Here is a 15,818-nt window from a genome sequence, read left to right on the forward strand (position 1 = left end):
GAATATGCATTTTTGGTTATTTATTCTATACAATCAAATGTTCGTGATGTTCAATATTTTGTTCGTAATACATAATTATTTGTTCGTTATGTTTTGTTTTTTGTTCGTGAAAATAATTATTTGTTCGTGTTGTTAAAATATTTGTTCCCAGTAGCCAAAATTAATTATTTAGTATTTAAAAAATATTTTTTAAAAATATCGTGCAAATATAGGCAAGTGTGGTCTTATTTTGAAGATCTTATCATAAAAAAGATAATGGTGCAATCGGAATTCAATTTAATACACTGTTTAGGATTTATAGATTTTTTAGTATGAACTGTCTTTGTATATAGATAATGTCTTCAATTTTGTCTTCACTTGCATGAATGCATGTGGCAAAGGTGCTACGCAGAAAAATAGTCGAAGCAAACCGTGGTGGGCTTAAAATTCATTGGGTCTAATAGTAAGCTCTCTAAAATCGGGAGGAATTAATCCCGCTACAGGTGATGGTTGGCGCTAATGTGGTCTGAAGTGACGGCTAACCGCGCCCGGCATGACCCGTCCTCTGGTAGACTTTGCGTACACAGATGTGGTAAAGCCAAGAATAATACAATTGTTTCGCGGCCAAAAGGCCGAAAGGCCACGTAAAGGGCCGGCTCATCCTTTCTAGGCCCAGCCTTGCGCCCTTCCTCCCTCTCCACGTCAAACCCACTTGTCTTCCTCCGTTCGGACACTGCCGTACCGTCCCACCTGGTTCCCCGTGTCGCGGTGCCTGCGAGCCCACCGCTACGGCACCCAAAACCTATCCCTCCACTCCCCCGCGCCTCCGTCCCCTCCCCGATCTCGCCTGGCCGCGAGCCGGCGGTCCCCCAGATCCGCCTGCCCCCTCCAACCTTCCCGCCGCCCCGCCGCCAGATCCGGGCCTGCCCCCGGCAAAACCCCGCGGCGCCGCATCCCAGGCCGGGGGAGAGCGGAGGCTTAGGTCTCAGCAGCCATGGCGGCCGCGGAGGAGAACACCTCGCTGTTCCTGATCTTCATCCTCACCATGATCGCGCTGCCGCTCGTGCCCTACACCATCATGCGCCTGTGCCGCGCCGCCTCCGAGAAGGCCAAGACCATCCACTGCCGCTGCTCGGGGTGCCACCGCTCCGGGAAGTACCGCAAGTCGATCTACAAGAGGGTGCGGATGCTGCTACTCGCCTCCTCCCTTTTATCTTTTGCCGTCTTGTTTTGCTACTAGTGGGTTCTGTTTGGGAGTGCTGCTCGATTTGCTTCTCTGACTCTGTTTTGCTTGTCTTGACTTCGCAGATATCCAACTTCTCGACGTGCAGTAACCTGACCATCGTTCTACTTTGGATCTTTATGATCTTCCTGGTTTACTACATCAAACATGTTAGCCGTGAGGTATGTATTTTTTTACTACATCAATTATCCATCACGTTCTAGTGTTGAACTGCTGATTCCATCCTCCCTTATTTTCTGCTGAAAATTCATTTAGGTGTCACTTGCTTATGAATTATCAAAATAACCATTAGCTATTTGGGCCCAACGGCAGACGAGATAGTGTATAGGCTGATTTTGCAGCTGCAGGGTTTTACATGGTGATGGCTCTTTGTATTGATATACTAATAACTTAACATTTTTGTGAACTTAAGATATGGTATATGCAACGCTATAAAAGCTGTGAGCATTGAAGCCACTGTTTGTTCTGAAAGTTCAGCATGATAAAATTCCAATACATAGTGTTTTCTGATTTGAATTTGAATCTTGTAGGTCCAAGTTTTTGAGCCTTTCAGCATTCTTGGACTGGAACCTGGGGCATCCGAATCTGAAATCAAGAAATCATACAGGAGGCTTTCTATTCAATATCATCCTGATAAAAATCCTGATCCAGGTACTCTTTTGTAACCTGCGATGCTTCTCAGTGAAGAAAAAATGTCTTACATAATGAACCTGTCTTATGCTTTCTCTCCACCTATCCAGAGGCCCATAAGTACTTCGTTGAATATATATCCAAGGCATATCAGGCATTAACTGATCCTGTGTCCCGTGAAAATTATGAGAAATATGGTCACCCTGATGGGCGGCAGGTAATAGCCTAAGCTAAATTTTGCGACATCATATTTCAGAAACGTATTAAGCTAACATGGGATGCATGTCATGTATGATTCAGGGGTTCCAAATGGGCATTGCTTTGCCCAAGTTCTTACTGAATATTGATGGTGCATCTGGTGGGATAATGCTTTTAGGAATAGTCGGATTTTGTATACTGTTGCCCTTGATGATAGCAGTTATTTATTTGTCAAGGTCGTCAAAGTATACTGGAAATTATGTTATGCATCAAACACTGTCTACTTACTACTACTTTATGAAGCCATCTCTTGCTCCAAGGTAATACTTGCAACACCTTATTTTAACAATCTCACTATTGGTAATTGAAATTTGATTTGTGCTTTCTTATCGCGTCTTATTGAGGTGAAAGTGCTTCGTATCTCTTTCCCCCTCAATTTTTTAATGTCAGACTGACATGAGACTAGCAGGCCCATTAGGAATGGAGGCTTTTCATAACATTTGCCCATAGGAATGGAGGCTTTTAGTAACATTTGAAAGTGAAGATAGGATTTATTATCATATTATCACTGATTCACTGTTTTAGACTTCGCTTTCTTGTATGATCCAGTACAAGATCTTTTTTTAAATGATTAATTTTACTGGACACATATGGTTGCGCAGCTCAATTTTACCTTGCATTATTGTTGATAGTTCGATTGAAAAAAAAAATGATGTTCTGCACATGCAGAACCACATTGCTTTATGTATCATTGCCCACTCTTGACAAAATTTAAGAGTTTCAGTTTTCAAAAACAATGTTATAAGGGTAATGAATCATTTTTGTTGCTGCTGACCAAAGCCGTGGGTCTAATTTCGATTGAAAAAAAAATGATGTTCTGCACATGCAGAACCACATTGCTTTATGTATCATTGCCCACTCTTGACAAAATTTAAGAGTTTCAGTTTTCAAAAACAATGTTATAAGGGTAATGAATCATTTTTGTTGCTGCTGACCAAAGCCGTGGGTCTAATATAGCTATTTTTGTATACCTAGTGGATGAATCTAGTCCGATCTTTCTTTTCCCTTCTTGGGTATTTGCTAGCCTTAAAAATCTGTCTCCTTTTTCCATACCTGAGCAATGGATTGGTGCTATGTCACAGCAAAGTTATGGATGTCTTCATCAAGGCTGCAGAATATATGGAGATGCCGGTTCGACGCAGTGATGATGAACCCCTGCAGAAATTGTTTGTAGCTGTTAGAAGTGAATTAAATCTGGACTTAAAGAACATTAAGACAGAACAAGCAAAATTCTGGAAGCAGCATCCATCACTAGTAAAGGTTGGTCTTTTGTTTCTGGATGTTATTTTATAAACAAATCTCTTCATTGCGGAAAGTCCTACAATCTAAAATATTCTGTCTTCCATTTTGCAGATGGAACTCTTGATTCAGGCACATCTCACTCGGGAGTCATTTGCCCTTACCCCAGCACTTCTAAAAGATTACAGGCACATGCTTGAACTTGCACCTCGTCTTCTAGAAGAACTAGTTAAGGTACTTGCTTGCTGACTCTTTGGATTTCTGTCATTAATTTTATTTTGAGTGTATTCTGTATTGTAAGTTTTGGTTCTCTACAATTGTTAGGATGCTTGGTTGCTTATTTGTGCCATTTGACATCGACATCATGTAACTATTGAGTTTGGTAATTTGATCTGAATAATTCATCCATGAAACATCTGAAATCTGAATCTATCAGAATTCACGGAGTAAATTTTGTAAAGCTATACATAGTGGTAAAACCATAAGAATGAAGATTTCACTCCATGCAGCTATCAATTAAGTATACAATTTGCTGATTAAACCCTATTGGGTCACATTGAACCTGTTCTGGCAAGGTGGATTCCAGTTAGCAGTTGCTATGCTGCGCTATGTTGTATATGTAAACAAACCAACATTTCTGGACCAATAATGCAGTTCTTTGGTTGAGGTCAAAAATCTTTTCAAACCTGGACCGGGTATATTTTTGGGCAAGCTGGCAATGTCATGCAAATTGTGACACATTTTCCAAACCATTGTGTTTATCTTTGTTATGACAGTAAGCCCTAGCATTGTTTCTTACCTAGTAAACCATATTAATATCCTAAATTTCAAATGTCTGAACAAGGGATTCTTGAGTTGCCATATGGACCACGCCTCATGGATACTTGAAAATTCTGATTAGTCCGCTTTAATAATTGACAGTTATTATTGAGTGTGTACATCAAGTTGGTGTATTCTCTACTTATTTGGGCAACGACTGGAGAAATTGTTCTATTGTAATTTGAAGCCACCTTACCTTGTTAATCGTTTTTTTCCAATTTTTTTTGAACTCACACATTATTCCTTTTTCTATTGTTTAATGCTATACAATTTAAAGTTACTCATTGGCTTGCAGATTGCAGTTCTACCACGGAATCCCCATGGTTTTGGATGGCTCAGGCCAGCATCTGGTGTTATTGAGCTTTCTCAAAATATCATCCAGGTATTGTCTTCCACCTGATTTTTCTTCAGGCATCCTATGCTGAGCTGTACAAAATAGATAATGCTATATAATTTTTCTTCAGGTATTGTCATGCTGACATACTAAACTCGTGAACTGTATACAATAGATAAGTAGCTTAAGTTACCTGAATCATTCAGGTGCTGTCTTTACTTCTTTATGTACATACCTGATTGATCAGTTTATCATTTCATAGGATTAGCTTGTGGTTTGAGATGTTGTCAATATTAGTGTTTATTCAAAGTCTTCAATCTTTGATTAAATTTTGAACTAGTCATTATTGTATTCTGTGATCCTGATTTTTAATGGTAATATATAACTTATCAAAGTGTAAAGCATATGGAAGCAGTATCAATATATGAAAAACGTGGATCGAATATTTGCATTTTGATTTAAATGGCAACAACTCGTCAACTCATAATGTTTTCAGGATAGGAGGCAAATGTAACATAAATGAGCCAGTTTTCTAGCCTTGTTGTATGATACATGTTATAAGCATACAACTGAATGACGTATACCACTGTTTACCTATTAATGAATGGCATATTATGTCTGTGTCTAATTTGAAAAAGAGGAGTTTGTCCAGCCAGTATTAGTGGTGCCTATTATTCTTTGGTGCCTCTTTCATACTCCCTCCATACCCAAAATAATTGACGTTTTGGACAAGGTTTGAGTCAAACCTTGAAAATATAAATTATGAATAACTCTCAAGTTGTTGAGTTTGAAAATGTAAAAATTATATGAATAGATTTGTCTTGAAAAATACTTTTATGAAAGTATACATATCACTTTTTGATAAATATTTTTAGAGAAATAAGAAGTCAAAGTTGTGTTTTGGAGACCGTGTTGCTGTCCTAAACGTCAATTATTTTGAGTATGGAGGGAGTACTAGTTAATTTACTAGGCGGTCCTGGCAAATAAAAAGTAGGTGGAGCTTGGGATGATGCAATAATGCACTAGTCATTATGTTCAAATATAGTATCTTAATTATAATTATTTTCTGTTAATATGTTTTAACTGTCTTTACCGTGCTGCTCTGTTATACCTTTCTTTCAATTGACTTTTTAAGTTGGTTGGTCAGCTTTTATGCAACACCACTTGTAGAGATGTGTTATGTAGCTTAATCAGAAAAGCTACTCATTCATTGTGGAAATAATCTTGGTAGGAAAATAGATTATGAATTGGATTACCATGATGTGACAACGATAGTTAATACTTCATAAGGGTTCCATTGTGCCGTATATAGTCACGCCTCGTCGAATCTTGAAACATCTAGGGATATTGTCTGGTACTTGTTGCTTTTGAAAGTAACTATCTTCGTGTCCTTTTGTTTCCGTTACTGCATTTCCTTACATTTTATAAGCTTGTCCATCACCATTAATGTCAATTTAATATTTGGATGCTACATGTTTAGGCTGTACCATTAAGTGCGCGAAAAGCTAGTGGAGGTAACTCGGAAGGAATAGCACCTTTCTTGCAGCTGCCGCATTTCACAGAGGCAACTGTGAAAAAGATAGCTCGCAAGGTATTTCCTTACTGCCCTTAGCATCTTTTGACTAGAAGTAAATTGAGCAAAGGAATATAGAAAATTGATGGCCTCTCGGAAAAAGCAATACTTGTAAATCTGGAATATAACAATCTCATTCTGTGTTTGGCTACAGAAAATCCGTGCATTCCAGGAACTGTGCGACATGTCTGTGGAGGATCGCGCCACATTGCTGACACAAGTTGCCGGGCTTTCTGAAGAACAAGCTCGCGACGTGGAGCTTGTACTGGAGATGATTCCTTCTATTGAAGTTGATATTAAGTGCGAGACTGAGGGTGAAGAGGGGATTCAAGAGGGTGATGTCGTGACGATGTATGCTTGGGTCTCGCTTCAGCGCCGTAATGGACTAACTGCTGCTCTTCCTCATTGTCCCTACTTCCCATTCCACAAGGAAGAAAACTTCTGGCTGCTTCTAGCAGATGCTGCATCGAATGATGTCTGGTTGTCCCAGAAGGTCAGCTTCATGGATGAGGCCACCGCCATTACTGCAGCATCAAAAGCTATACAAGAAACCCAGGAGGCATTGGGTGCAAGTGCAAAGGAAATAGGAATTGCAGTTAGGGAGGCAGTTGACAGGGTGAAGAAAGGCAGTAGGTTGGTAATGGGCAAGTTCCAAGCTCCAGCAGAGGGCACTCACAATCTGACTTCCTTTTGTTTGTGCGACTCATGGATAGGCTGCGACACCAAGACCAGCTTCAAACTGAAGGTCCTGAAGCGCAGTCGTGCAGGAACCAGGGGCCACGTGCCCGAGGAAGGGCCGGTAGCAGCAGAGGATGGCATTGAGGAGGAAGAGGAGGAAGAGGAAGAGGAGTATGATGACTACGAAAGTGAGTACAGTGATGATGAGGAGGATGAGAAGAACAAGGGGAAGGGAAAGGGGAAGGTGGTGAATGGAGCGGCCCATCAAGGGGCCGACTCTGATATAGATTCGGGCAGCGATGAGTAATATTATACCAGTGTTATGCTGAAACAACCATAGACGCGTAACACCATTCTGTTTTGACTGTTGTACCCCGTGAATTTTAACATACTATTTATAGAGTTGGCGGTAATATTTACTCAATTTTGCATATTATACAGCCTTGTGTTGGATGAAAAGAAATTGAGACAAGGCTGATGGTTACAAATAGACCTAATAAAACCAGTTTCTTGGCATGTTATTCCTGACTCCTGAGTTGTTGATCTGGTATTTAAGGGCCCATTTCCCGAAGTGCAAGTAGTACTTCTCAACTACTCTATTCCAAATTATAGGTTATTTTGTTTTTTTAAACAAAATGGATATCTAGGTGCGTAATAAATATTCTCTTCATTCACAGATTATAGTCTTATTTGTGATGGACACAATGAAAACAACGATCAAGGTAAAAAAACTTTACTTGCCAATTTTACTTATCCTGTCATTATAGACCTAGTGAAAAGAAATAATCTTTAATACTTAAACCTCTTGAAAATAAATGGTTTTCAATTCTCCTTCCGCATGCAGCTAATTTTATCAGAGTCATTTTTTGAGGTACAAATTTGTTCCTACACAGTTAATGGACGTTGGGCATGAGAGGCAATAGGTGGGTTTCTCAAATAAGACTTATCAATCTTGAATTTTTCAGATTGTGAAATAAGACTATCATTTGTGACTGGAAGGAGTACTATGTATCTAAAATATTGAAAACAATCTATAATTTGGAATGGAGGAATTACTAGTCTATGTACACCACTACCGTTAATCAGGGCTCTTCTATGATTGGAACTTTGCTTCTTTATTCCATGGTTTGTATTGATGATTATTGAAGTCATGGAACGTTATCATCCCATGGTCAGTACAATCTTGCCTTACGTATAAGCATCCCCTTCTATGGTGGTTCTGGCTGGTTCTGGAGTCAGGAAGCTGGAAGCACCGGATTCTTTGGCACGTGTGACCTGGCCTTAGATTGGTACGATCCACTCTTGACCTTGGGTTTTTAGGAGAGGCCAGAGGATTTTTTCTTCTTCCATAAACAAAAGGTTTAAGCAACTTCCATCAGCATGTATTCTTGCTCAAGATTAGCTACTGACGGCAGTGACTCAAACCTCAGGCTTTGCTTATAAAAAAGGTAGATATTTGAGTTACTGCTGTCAGAATTATAATTTTGCACTTAGATTTGCGCGTGCGCCGGTCTTTGTAAAAGAATAGAGTCGCCATTTGCCTCTGCTGGAGTTTGATGAGTTCACCGGGCGCCTAAACTTCACTCTCCCGTTGACTGACCTTCGGGTCTCCGGTCCCAATTCCAACCGAGTTCAATAACTGATGAAGACCAACATTACACTTTTGTTGAAACCTGAAAGCTGTCTCTGGACCGACCGGGCTGATGCGCCCATTGGTCACCGTAGCTTTTGGGTTCTAACTGTTTTTTTCCCTCTCCTTTTCCCCATTTTCCAAAGATGCGCACACACTTATACATACTCGTCTGCCCTTAAAAGGAAGTCACTTAGCCAATATCTGATGAGAAAAGAGCCTTCGTCTACAACTCTGTGGAGCAAAGGCCAGGAAGATAGAGAGAAATGAGCCTCTTCGACGCACTACTTGCTCTGCTCCTAGCTTTCGCTGCAATCCCAGCAGCGAAAGCCTCCTCCGGCAGCGGCAATACCAGCCGTCGTCCATCCGCTGCGTCGCTCATCGGTTGCCAACGGAGCTGCGGGAATCTCACCTTCGACTACCCCTTCGGCATCGGCTCACCCCATTGCTTCCGTGACCCCGACTTCAAGCTCATCTGCAACAACACAACACAAGCCCCCAGGCTCTTCCTCAACGACGGCATAACTGAGATCGTTGATGATTTAGATGTCCCAGATGATGGTAGGGCATACAATATCTGTACTTTTGTCTATATAAGTTAGTACTGTTTGTTTTATACAGTTCTGGTCCTATATCCAGATCCAGCCAAATTCATTACCCCCAAAAAAATTCTCAGTAAAAGTTTTTGATAATAAAGTGGTTTGAATGTATTTTTCGTAGAATTATACTACTATTATCATTTTCTGAATCTAATCTTATTACTTTTGTGTATACTAGTGCTCAAATACAGATAGTTTTTCCCCTCTAACTCTGTAAGTTTTTTTTTTTGAGAAACCTCTAACTCTGTAAGTAGTGAGAATTTGGGTTAAAGTAGCTCTCTCATCTGTTTCCTTGAATTTAATATTATGGTTGGTCAAGTAGAAACCTTAAATTTTGTCGTGTGCATTAAAGCCATAGATATAATTTTGTTAATTTGAGTCCCGAAACTCTTGATTAATTTGCAAAACAAATTAACACACGACTGTGACTAGCAAGAAGAAAGAAAGCGAGTTTTTTTTAAATGTATCAGCACCTCTTCTTTGATCGCAAGAATGGTTCTATTTTATCTTAATCGCCAAAAAAATACATAAAACAGGAGTGCTGTTTGGTTTACATTTACATCTCATAAAAAATAAGAAGCAGCAGATCTGAACTATGAATCACCAATACTTCTGTAGCCTTGCTGTACCCGTATCTGATACGTATCCTGTATGTCAATACTTCCCGATATGCGAATCGGGGCGTATTGGATAATAATGGAATTAAAAATAAATAAATAAATTCTTGATACTTGCCGATACGCGTATCGGGACCTTTTTAGGCTTGTTTTCCTTTTTGTTATATGATGCATTAATGTAACAATATTTAAGTCTTTCGAATATAACAACATATTATGTTAGTGCTACGTTGATATTCTCAAACTTAATTCTATATACATCTCATTCTCTCCCATATACAATTATTTATATAATTTAGATAATTATTAATAGATATTTATATATATTATAGCCAATGTATCCTTGTTTTTTGAAGGACGCCGTATCAAAATATCGGTGTACCTGTATCGGCGTACCCATATCTGTAACGAACATGGCACCATTTATGCCATTTCGAGTGATTTTGGTGATCGAATGACAATGCAATCAATGGGACTAATATGATTATTAAGATGACCATTCTCAGGCTTTTAGGTTCAAGTGATGATAAAAGAGAAGATAGGCGTAGCTAGGCCCGAAGGGCCGCCCCTACGGTGGTTCCGCAGAGATACTTCAGTAGCACATGAAGAACTGATACTATAAGCATCGGTGCATCCGATGGTTGTTGGATGATCCGACGGCCTGGCAATTGGCACAAGTCTGTGCGGCTCTGGACATCAAGTGAAGCACCGGATAAACCGATGGTGTCAAGAGAGGCATCGGTGCATTGGACGTACTGTGTTCCAGAGACGATGCAAGTCGCGCAAGAGCCAAGTCTTCAGCACCAGTTGAACCGGTGAAGCATCGGTGCATACCATCGGTGTAATGACGTCAGCTGCCAGGAGTTCAACGGCTACTTCGGGTTATGAGTGACCGGATGAACCGACGCTAACTCAGCCAGAGGCATCAGTTCATCCGATGATACGCAGATTTTCTGCTGACTGTTGGAGCAACGGCTACATGACTTGGTGGCCTATATATACGCCTCACCCCGGCCATTTGAAGCTTGCTGGAGTTGCTAGACTTCCCACACATACTCAAGAACACCTCCAAGCCATACAAGAGCATAGTGATCATATCCTTAGCCCTTAGCACACTTTGAGAGTGTTGTGTAAAGGATAGCTCTTAGTGAGTGAGTTTGCAAGGCCTAGAGTCTTTGTGCTGTGGTTCTTAACTGAACCAAAAGAAGATTTCGGTGCGCCGGCACCTTGGAGCTTTGAAGGCACGCCGGCAACGTCATTGACCCTCCGACTTGGTGTGGAGCGGCGACGACATCTTTGTGCGGGGGACGTGGAGACCCCCATTCTTTGTGGAGAAGCTCTTTAGTGGAACCCGGGGCCAAGGTGACCGTGATTGTGTTCACGGAAGAGATTTGGTGGCCGAATAGCAATACTCTTAGTGAGTGCTACAACAACGTGGATATAGGTGTGCCTTTGTGGCTAACCGAACCACGGGATAAACACCCGCGTCAAGAGTTTGCTATCTCTTATTCCGCTCTTTAAGCTTCCGCATTTCATACTAGTAATTTGTATCCATTTACTTTCATAGAGTAATTTCTTGATAGGAAAGGCTATAGGTTGCTAAACTCTTTTGGGATAGGGGTTTCACACTAGAACAACCACAGTTGCACATCTAGATAGCTTGTTTTAGTTTAATTTTGTGCAAACTAGTTGAAGCCATAGGTCTAAGTTTTGAGTTGACTAATTCACCCCCTCCCCTTCTTAGGCTAGAACGCGCTACCGGTCCTTTCAATATCGCATATCGGTGATACATAGGTTCTGAAGATAAGTTTTTGGTGCTCTGTATAATTCCTTCCATTTCTCCTTTACAGAAATCGAAGTGTCCTTTTCATATTCTATTCCCATGATATCTGGTGTCAACGAATACAACAAGTCATGGAAAGCTCCTGGGAGACATTGCACCTTTGGATACATCTACCTGAACATCACTGGCTGTGACTTCGATGCATACCAGCTGCTAGATAATCAAGACACAGTTCAGCTGCTGCTCTGTGCTGTTACCTGCCCTAACAAAGAAATCACGGAGACTGTTGCTAGGCAGGACTGCAACGGTACTGGATGTTGTTCCATCACGGTCCCCGTTCGTGCCAACGCCATTCAGCTCAAGTTTGTCCGGAAGGACATGGGGCAGCTCCCTTACCCAAGCTCTCTCTGGGACAGAATCAATGTAACTACTGTCTTTGCAGGCATTAGATGGAGCATGTTGGATCAGCTAACGTGCGCCAGCGCCTTGGTTAATAATACCAACTATGCATGTGACAGCAACCACAGCACGTGTTTCAATGATTACTACACATTTGATCATGGTTATAATTGCCGCTGTACTAATGGGTATGAAGGCAACCCTTACTTGGTCGATGGCTGCAAGCGTGATGAAGGTTAGTCGCGCGCACCTTAACTTCTCTGATTTAAGTACAGCTGTTAGTTGGGTTAAAACATCGAACTACTTTGTCCAACTTCATTCATTTTTGTTCCAATTGACACGAGAAAGCTAGGCCTTAGAGTCAAAACTGTTCTCAAATGGTACTCATGATGTTACTTTTAAAACAGGATACACTCCGTTTGCACGAAAGCTTAACTGTTCTCAACTGTGTGGGAACATCAGTGTTCCTTTTCCATTCGGTCTAGAAGAAGGTTGTTCGGCAAGGAAGCTATTTCTGCTCAACTGCACGAATATGTCCACATCCAGTCTCCAGTTGAACGATGAATATCGTGTGACATATATAAATGTTAGTGAAGGCCTTGTGGGTATTGATGACACCTCATATTTCAGGGAGGAGATGTATGGGGTTTATATACCGAATGAGCCTGAACTCTATATCGGTTCAGGTGACTCGGCATCTATGCAATGGGCCGTTGCCAATCTAACTTGTCAAGAGGCGCAACAGAACAAGTCTGGATATGCATGTGTAAGCAACAACAGCACATGCTTGGGCGTCAATTCAACGCGTAGTTATATTGGATACCGATGCAAATGTACATCAGGTTTTCAAGGAAATCCATACATCCTAAATGGATGCGAAGGTTCGGTCTCACAGACGACACTCCAAAAAATATATATATGTTTTGAACATTAAGAATGGGCTTCAATTAAACAAAGGAAAACAGCAACACCATTCAGGCACTTATGCTGGACTGAAGTTTATGGTGGAACCATTTGTTTTCAATAATAATACTCTCATGAATAATGATATTTACCCTGAGCATAGACCTTTTTAATCAAAGAGGGATTTTCTAAATATCAGAAACAAGCATGGCCTATGGCCTCCTCAAAACTTGGATCTAATCTTTACATTTGGTTGCAGATATTGATGAGTGCAAAATACCAGGCATTTGCAATGGTTTATGCAGGGCTGGGAAAAAAGCTCGTTAAGCTGGCTCGGTGTCTCGTTTCAAAATTGCTCCGATTACGTTCGTTCTTTTTTTAAAATAAAGATTAGTTGATTTGGAACAAAAGTCAATTTTGGAAGGCTCGGCTCGGCTCGGCTCGTTATGCTCAATTTGAAGTTGCATATCAAACAACGCGGGAGACTATAATAAATACGAATATATTGATTTCGAAGAAAGCTCGAAAAAAGTCGAGGCTCGGCTCGATTCCACCCCTACAAAACAAGAAGTGCACTATAGGAAGATACGACTGCACTGTGTGCCCTTACAAAACACAGTATGATACTATAACAATGAAGTGCATCTCAACGAGAAAGCAAAATCTTCTAGTAGGTGAGCTCTACATGCCAGTTAATTAGTTAATTTGACAGTAAGCAAGAAGAGGACAAAGCATGACTAATTATGGAATAAAATTGTTACAGGTATTCTCATAGGGCTTAGTGGTGGCTTCAGCTTTCTACTTCTCAGCTTAAGTGCGGCATTTCTGTGCCGTAAATGGAAACGGGACATTCAAAAGCAGCTACGTAGGACGTATTTTAGAAAGAACCAAGGACTTCTCCTAGAACAAATAATATCATCAGATGAAAATGCTAGTGACAAGACAAAGATTTTCTTTTTGGAGGAGCTAGAAAAGGCAACAAATAACTTTGATCCAACACGTATCCTTGGTCATGGGGGGCATGGCATGGTGTATAAGGGTATCTTAACCGATCAACGCGTGGTGGCGATAAAAAGGTCTAAGAACATTGAGGAAGGTGAGATCAGTCAGTTCATTAATGAGGTAGCAATTCTCTCTCAAATAAATCACAGAAATATAGTAAAGCTTTTTGGGTGTTGTCTAGAAACTGAGGTCCCGCTGTTGGTGTATGACTTCATTTCAAATGGTTCATTATTTGGAATTCTACATTCTGATCCAAGTAGTGGTTTCTGTTTGTCATGGGATGACTGTCTAAGAATTGCTGCAGAAGCTGCAGGAGCTCTTTATTATCTCCACTCAGCAGCTTCAGTCTCAGTCTTCCATCGTGACGTGAAGTCCTCTAATATACTGTTAGATTCAAATTATACGGCAAAAGTTTCAGACTTCGGTGCCTCTAGATTGGTTCCTATTGATCAAACCCATGTTGTTACAAATGTTCAAGGCACATTTGGGTACTTAGATCCAGAGTATTACCACACTGGGCAGCTAAACGAGAAGAGTGACGTATATAGTTTCGGCGTGGTACTTGTGGAACTACTTCTGAGAAGGGAGCCTATTTTTACAAATGAGACAGGTTCAAAGCAGAACTTATCTAACTACTTTCTTTGGGAACTAAAAGCAAGGCCAATTAAAGAGATAGTGGCCACTCAGGTTCGTGAGCAAGCAACTGATGAAGAGATTAACAGTGTTGCCTCTCTTGCGGAGATGTGTTTGAGACTCAACAGTGCAGAGAGACCTACTATGAAGCAAGTTGAGATGAGTTTGCAGTTCTTGCGAACAAAAAGTTCAAACTCACGCCACATTATTCAAGATAATGCTGAAGAGGCGCAGCCATTGCTATCTACAAGAGCTGAATCTAGATATGAGGCGTTTGCTATTAGCTTGGGTGAAAGTTATAATTCAGAATCTTGCTACAGCCAAAGATTCAATAGCTTGAAGCATGACTTCGAATCATCTTCCGGGGTGCCACGCTAAGGGCCTCTGCACTGTGAAAATGCCACTAAAACTTCATAGGAAAAGAAGATTTTATGAGGTGGGTGTTATAATCAGGCATGTGTTTGAACATCTTAATGTGGTCCAGCTTATTATCCCCCCAAAAGTGATGGATTACCATGATCTAATTTTTGTATTCGGATTCCTGTGATTCAAAAATGCACGTACATCCTCTGAAAGAATAATAGCATGCATATGTTTGTGAGTTAGTCATGTATAATGTATTTGACTATTTATGTAGAGACATGTAACGAACAGAACAAAACAAACTGTATGTTTCTTCTCGTCTTTCAGATTACTCATGAAACAGCTAACTTGTCAAATCGACAACTTGCAGGCATCTATGCTGGGTACTGATTCTAATAGCACATGAAACGTTCCCAGTGGGAAAGTACATATGTCATTAATTAATTTGCTATCATCAAAGATGCACGTACCCAATCCACAATCTGCACCCCAGTAGGCCAGTAGTGGGATTTTTCCTAGCCTTTCACTCTCTGCATTGACTTGGGAGTCGACGATCTGCGTCCAACTGAGTTTGGTTTCAGCAAACCGGTATGGACCCTCAGCCTCTGCTCGAACTGCCACCCATGGTTATATGTCTGGTAAGCCTTAAGTTATAGCTGCTTCGGTGTAACATCCATTGGGTTGCAGTTTCTTAGAAGCTGGAGATATTGTAGGTGCCAATAATCGGTAACTCTCGAACTCTGAGCATGATTAGCAATTGCTTCCCTTCTATAGCATTCCCTGAGTAGCTGCCGCGGAAAGAGGTGCCTCGATCATCGACTGTAGGAAACTGAAAATTAAACCTCATATACTCTATTGGCTAGTTTGGCCAATAATTTCCGTACGAGTAAGAGCAAGTAATATAGTAGGCTGTAAGTAGACTGAATCCTACGTGGAGCAAAGAAATGAGAGGAGAGAGAAGAAAACGGGCGCTTGGCTTGCCGCCGGCTGAGGCTGGTGGATGGATCTCTGCTCGTGGGCCCAGGCAGAGGCGTTCGCCCGCACATAGCCTGCAGCGGGCGCGGAAGCTGGTGCATGCGCGCGCACGCAGCCCGCCGGCTGACTGCGTTATTAAACCTGCTCTAGCACAAATACGT

General features: G+C 41.1%; 2 protein-coding genes across 2 annotated transcripts; both read left to right on the forward strand.

Annotated features, from left to right (window-relative positions):
- The first annotated feature begins 717 nt into the window (after window positions 1–717).
- On the forward strand, window positions 718–7,274 carry LOC120640501 (dnaJ protein ERDJ2). Its single transcript, XM_039916365.1, has 10 exons — window positions 718–1,159; window positions 1,288–1,383; window positions 1,753–1,873; window positions 1,963–2,069; window positions 2,153–2,370; window positions 3,193–3,370; window positions 3,464–3,583; window positions 4,464–4,550; window positions 5,983–6,093; window positions 6,230–7,274. The coding sequence occupies exons 1-10, from the start codon at window positions 974–976 to the stop codon at window positions 7,058–7,060; spliced, it is 2,055 nt and encodes a 684-aa protein (XP_039772299.1). The 5' UTR covers window positions 718–973; the 3' UTR covers window positions 7,061–7,274.
- A 1,189-nt stretch (window positions 7,275–8,463) lies between these two features.
- Window positions 8,464–15,038, forward strand: LOC120640502 (wall-associated receptor kinase-like 8). Its single transcript, XM_039916366.1, has 6 exons — window positions 8,464–8,944; window positions 11,450–12,016; window positions 12,189–12,662; window positions 12,944–12,990; window positions 13,256–13,358; window positions 13,448–15,038. The coding sequence occupies exons 1-6, from the start codon at window positions 8,650–8,652 to the stop codon at window positions 14,695–14,697; spliced, it is 2,736 nt and encodes a 911-aa protein (XP_039772300.1). The 5' UTR covers window positions 8,464–8,649; the 3' UTR covers window positions 14,698–15,038.
- The last annotated feature ends 780 nt before the right edge of the window (window positions 15,039–15,818 follow it).

Source organism: Panicum virgatum, chromosome 7K (assembly GCF_016808335.1).
Source record: "Panicum virgatum strain AP13 chromosome 7K, P.virgatum_v5, whole genome shotgun sequence".
Classification (NCBI taxonomy): Eukaryota; Viridiplantae; Streptophyta; class Magnoliopsida; order Poales; family Poaceae; genus Panicum; species Panicum virgatum.

What these genes read in the sequence shown, in the direction of transcription:
- LOC120640502 (XM_039916366.1), top strand. Translation starts at nt 8,650, where the DNA reads ATGAGCCTCTTCGACGCACTACTTGCTCTGCTCCTAGCTTTCGCTGCA. An exon ending in TTTAGATGTCCCAGATGATG is followed by an intron (nt 8,945 to 11,449) that starts GTAGGGCATACA and finishes TCTCCTTTACAG; the next exon opens with AAATCGAAGTGTCCTTTTCA. An exon ending in TGGCTGCAAGCGTGATGAAG is followed by an intron (nt 12,017 to 12,188) that starts GTTAGTCGCGCG and finishes CTTTTAAAACAG; the next exon opens with GATACACTCCGTTTGCACGA.
- LOC120640501 (XM_039916365.1), top strand. Translation starts at nt 974, where the DNA reads ATGGCGGCCGCGGAGGAGAACACCTCGCTGTTCCTGATCTTCATCCTC. An exon ending in TGATAAAAATCCTGATCCAG is followed by an intron (nt 1,874 to 1,962) that starts GTACTCTTTTGT and finishes CCACCTATCCAG; the next exon opens with AGGCCCATAAGTACTTCGTT. An exon ending in TGAAAAAGATAGCTCGCAAG is followed by an intron (nt 6,094 to 6,229) that starts GTATTTCCTTAC and finishes GTTTGGCTACAG; the next exon opens with AAAATCCGTGCATTCCAGGA.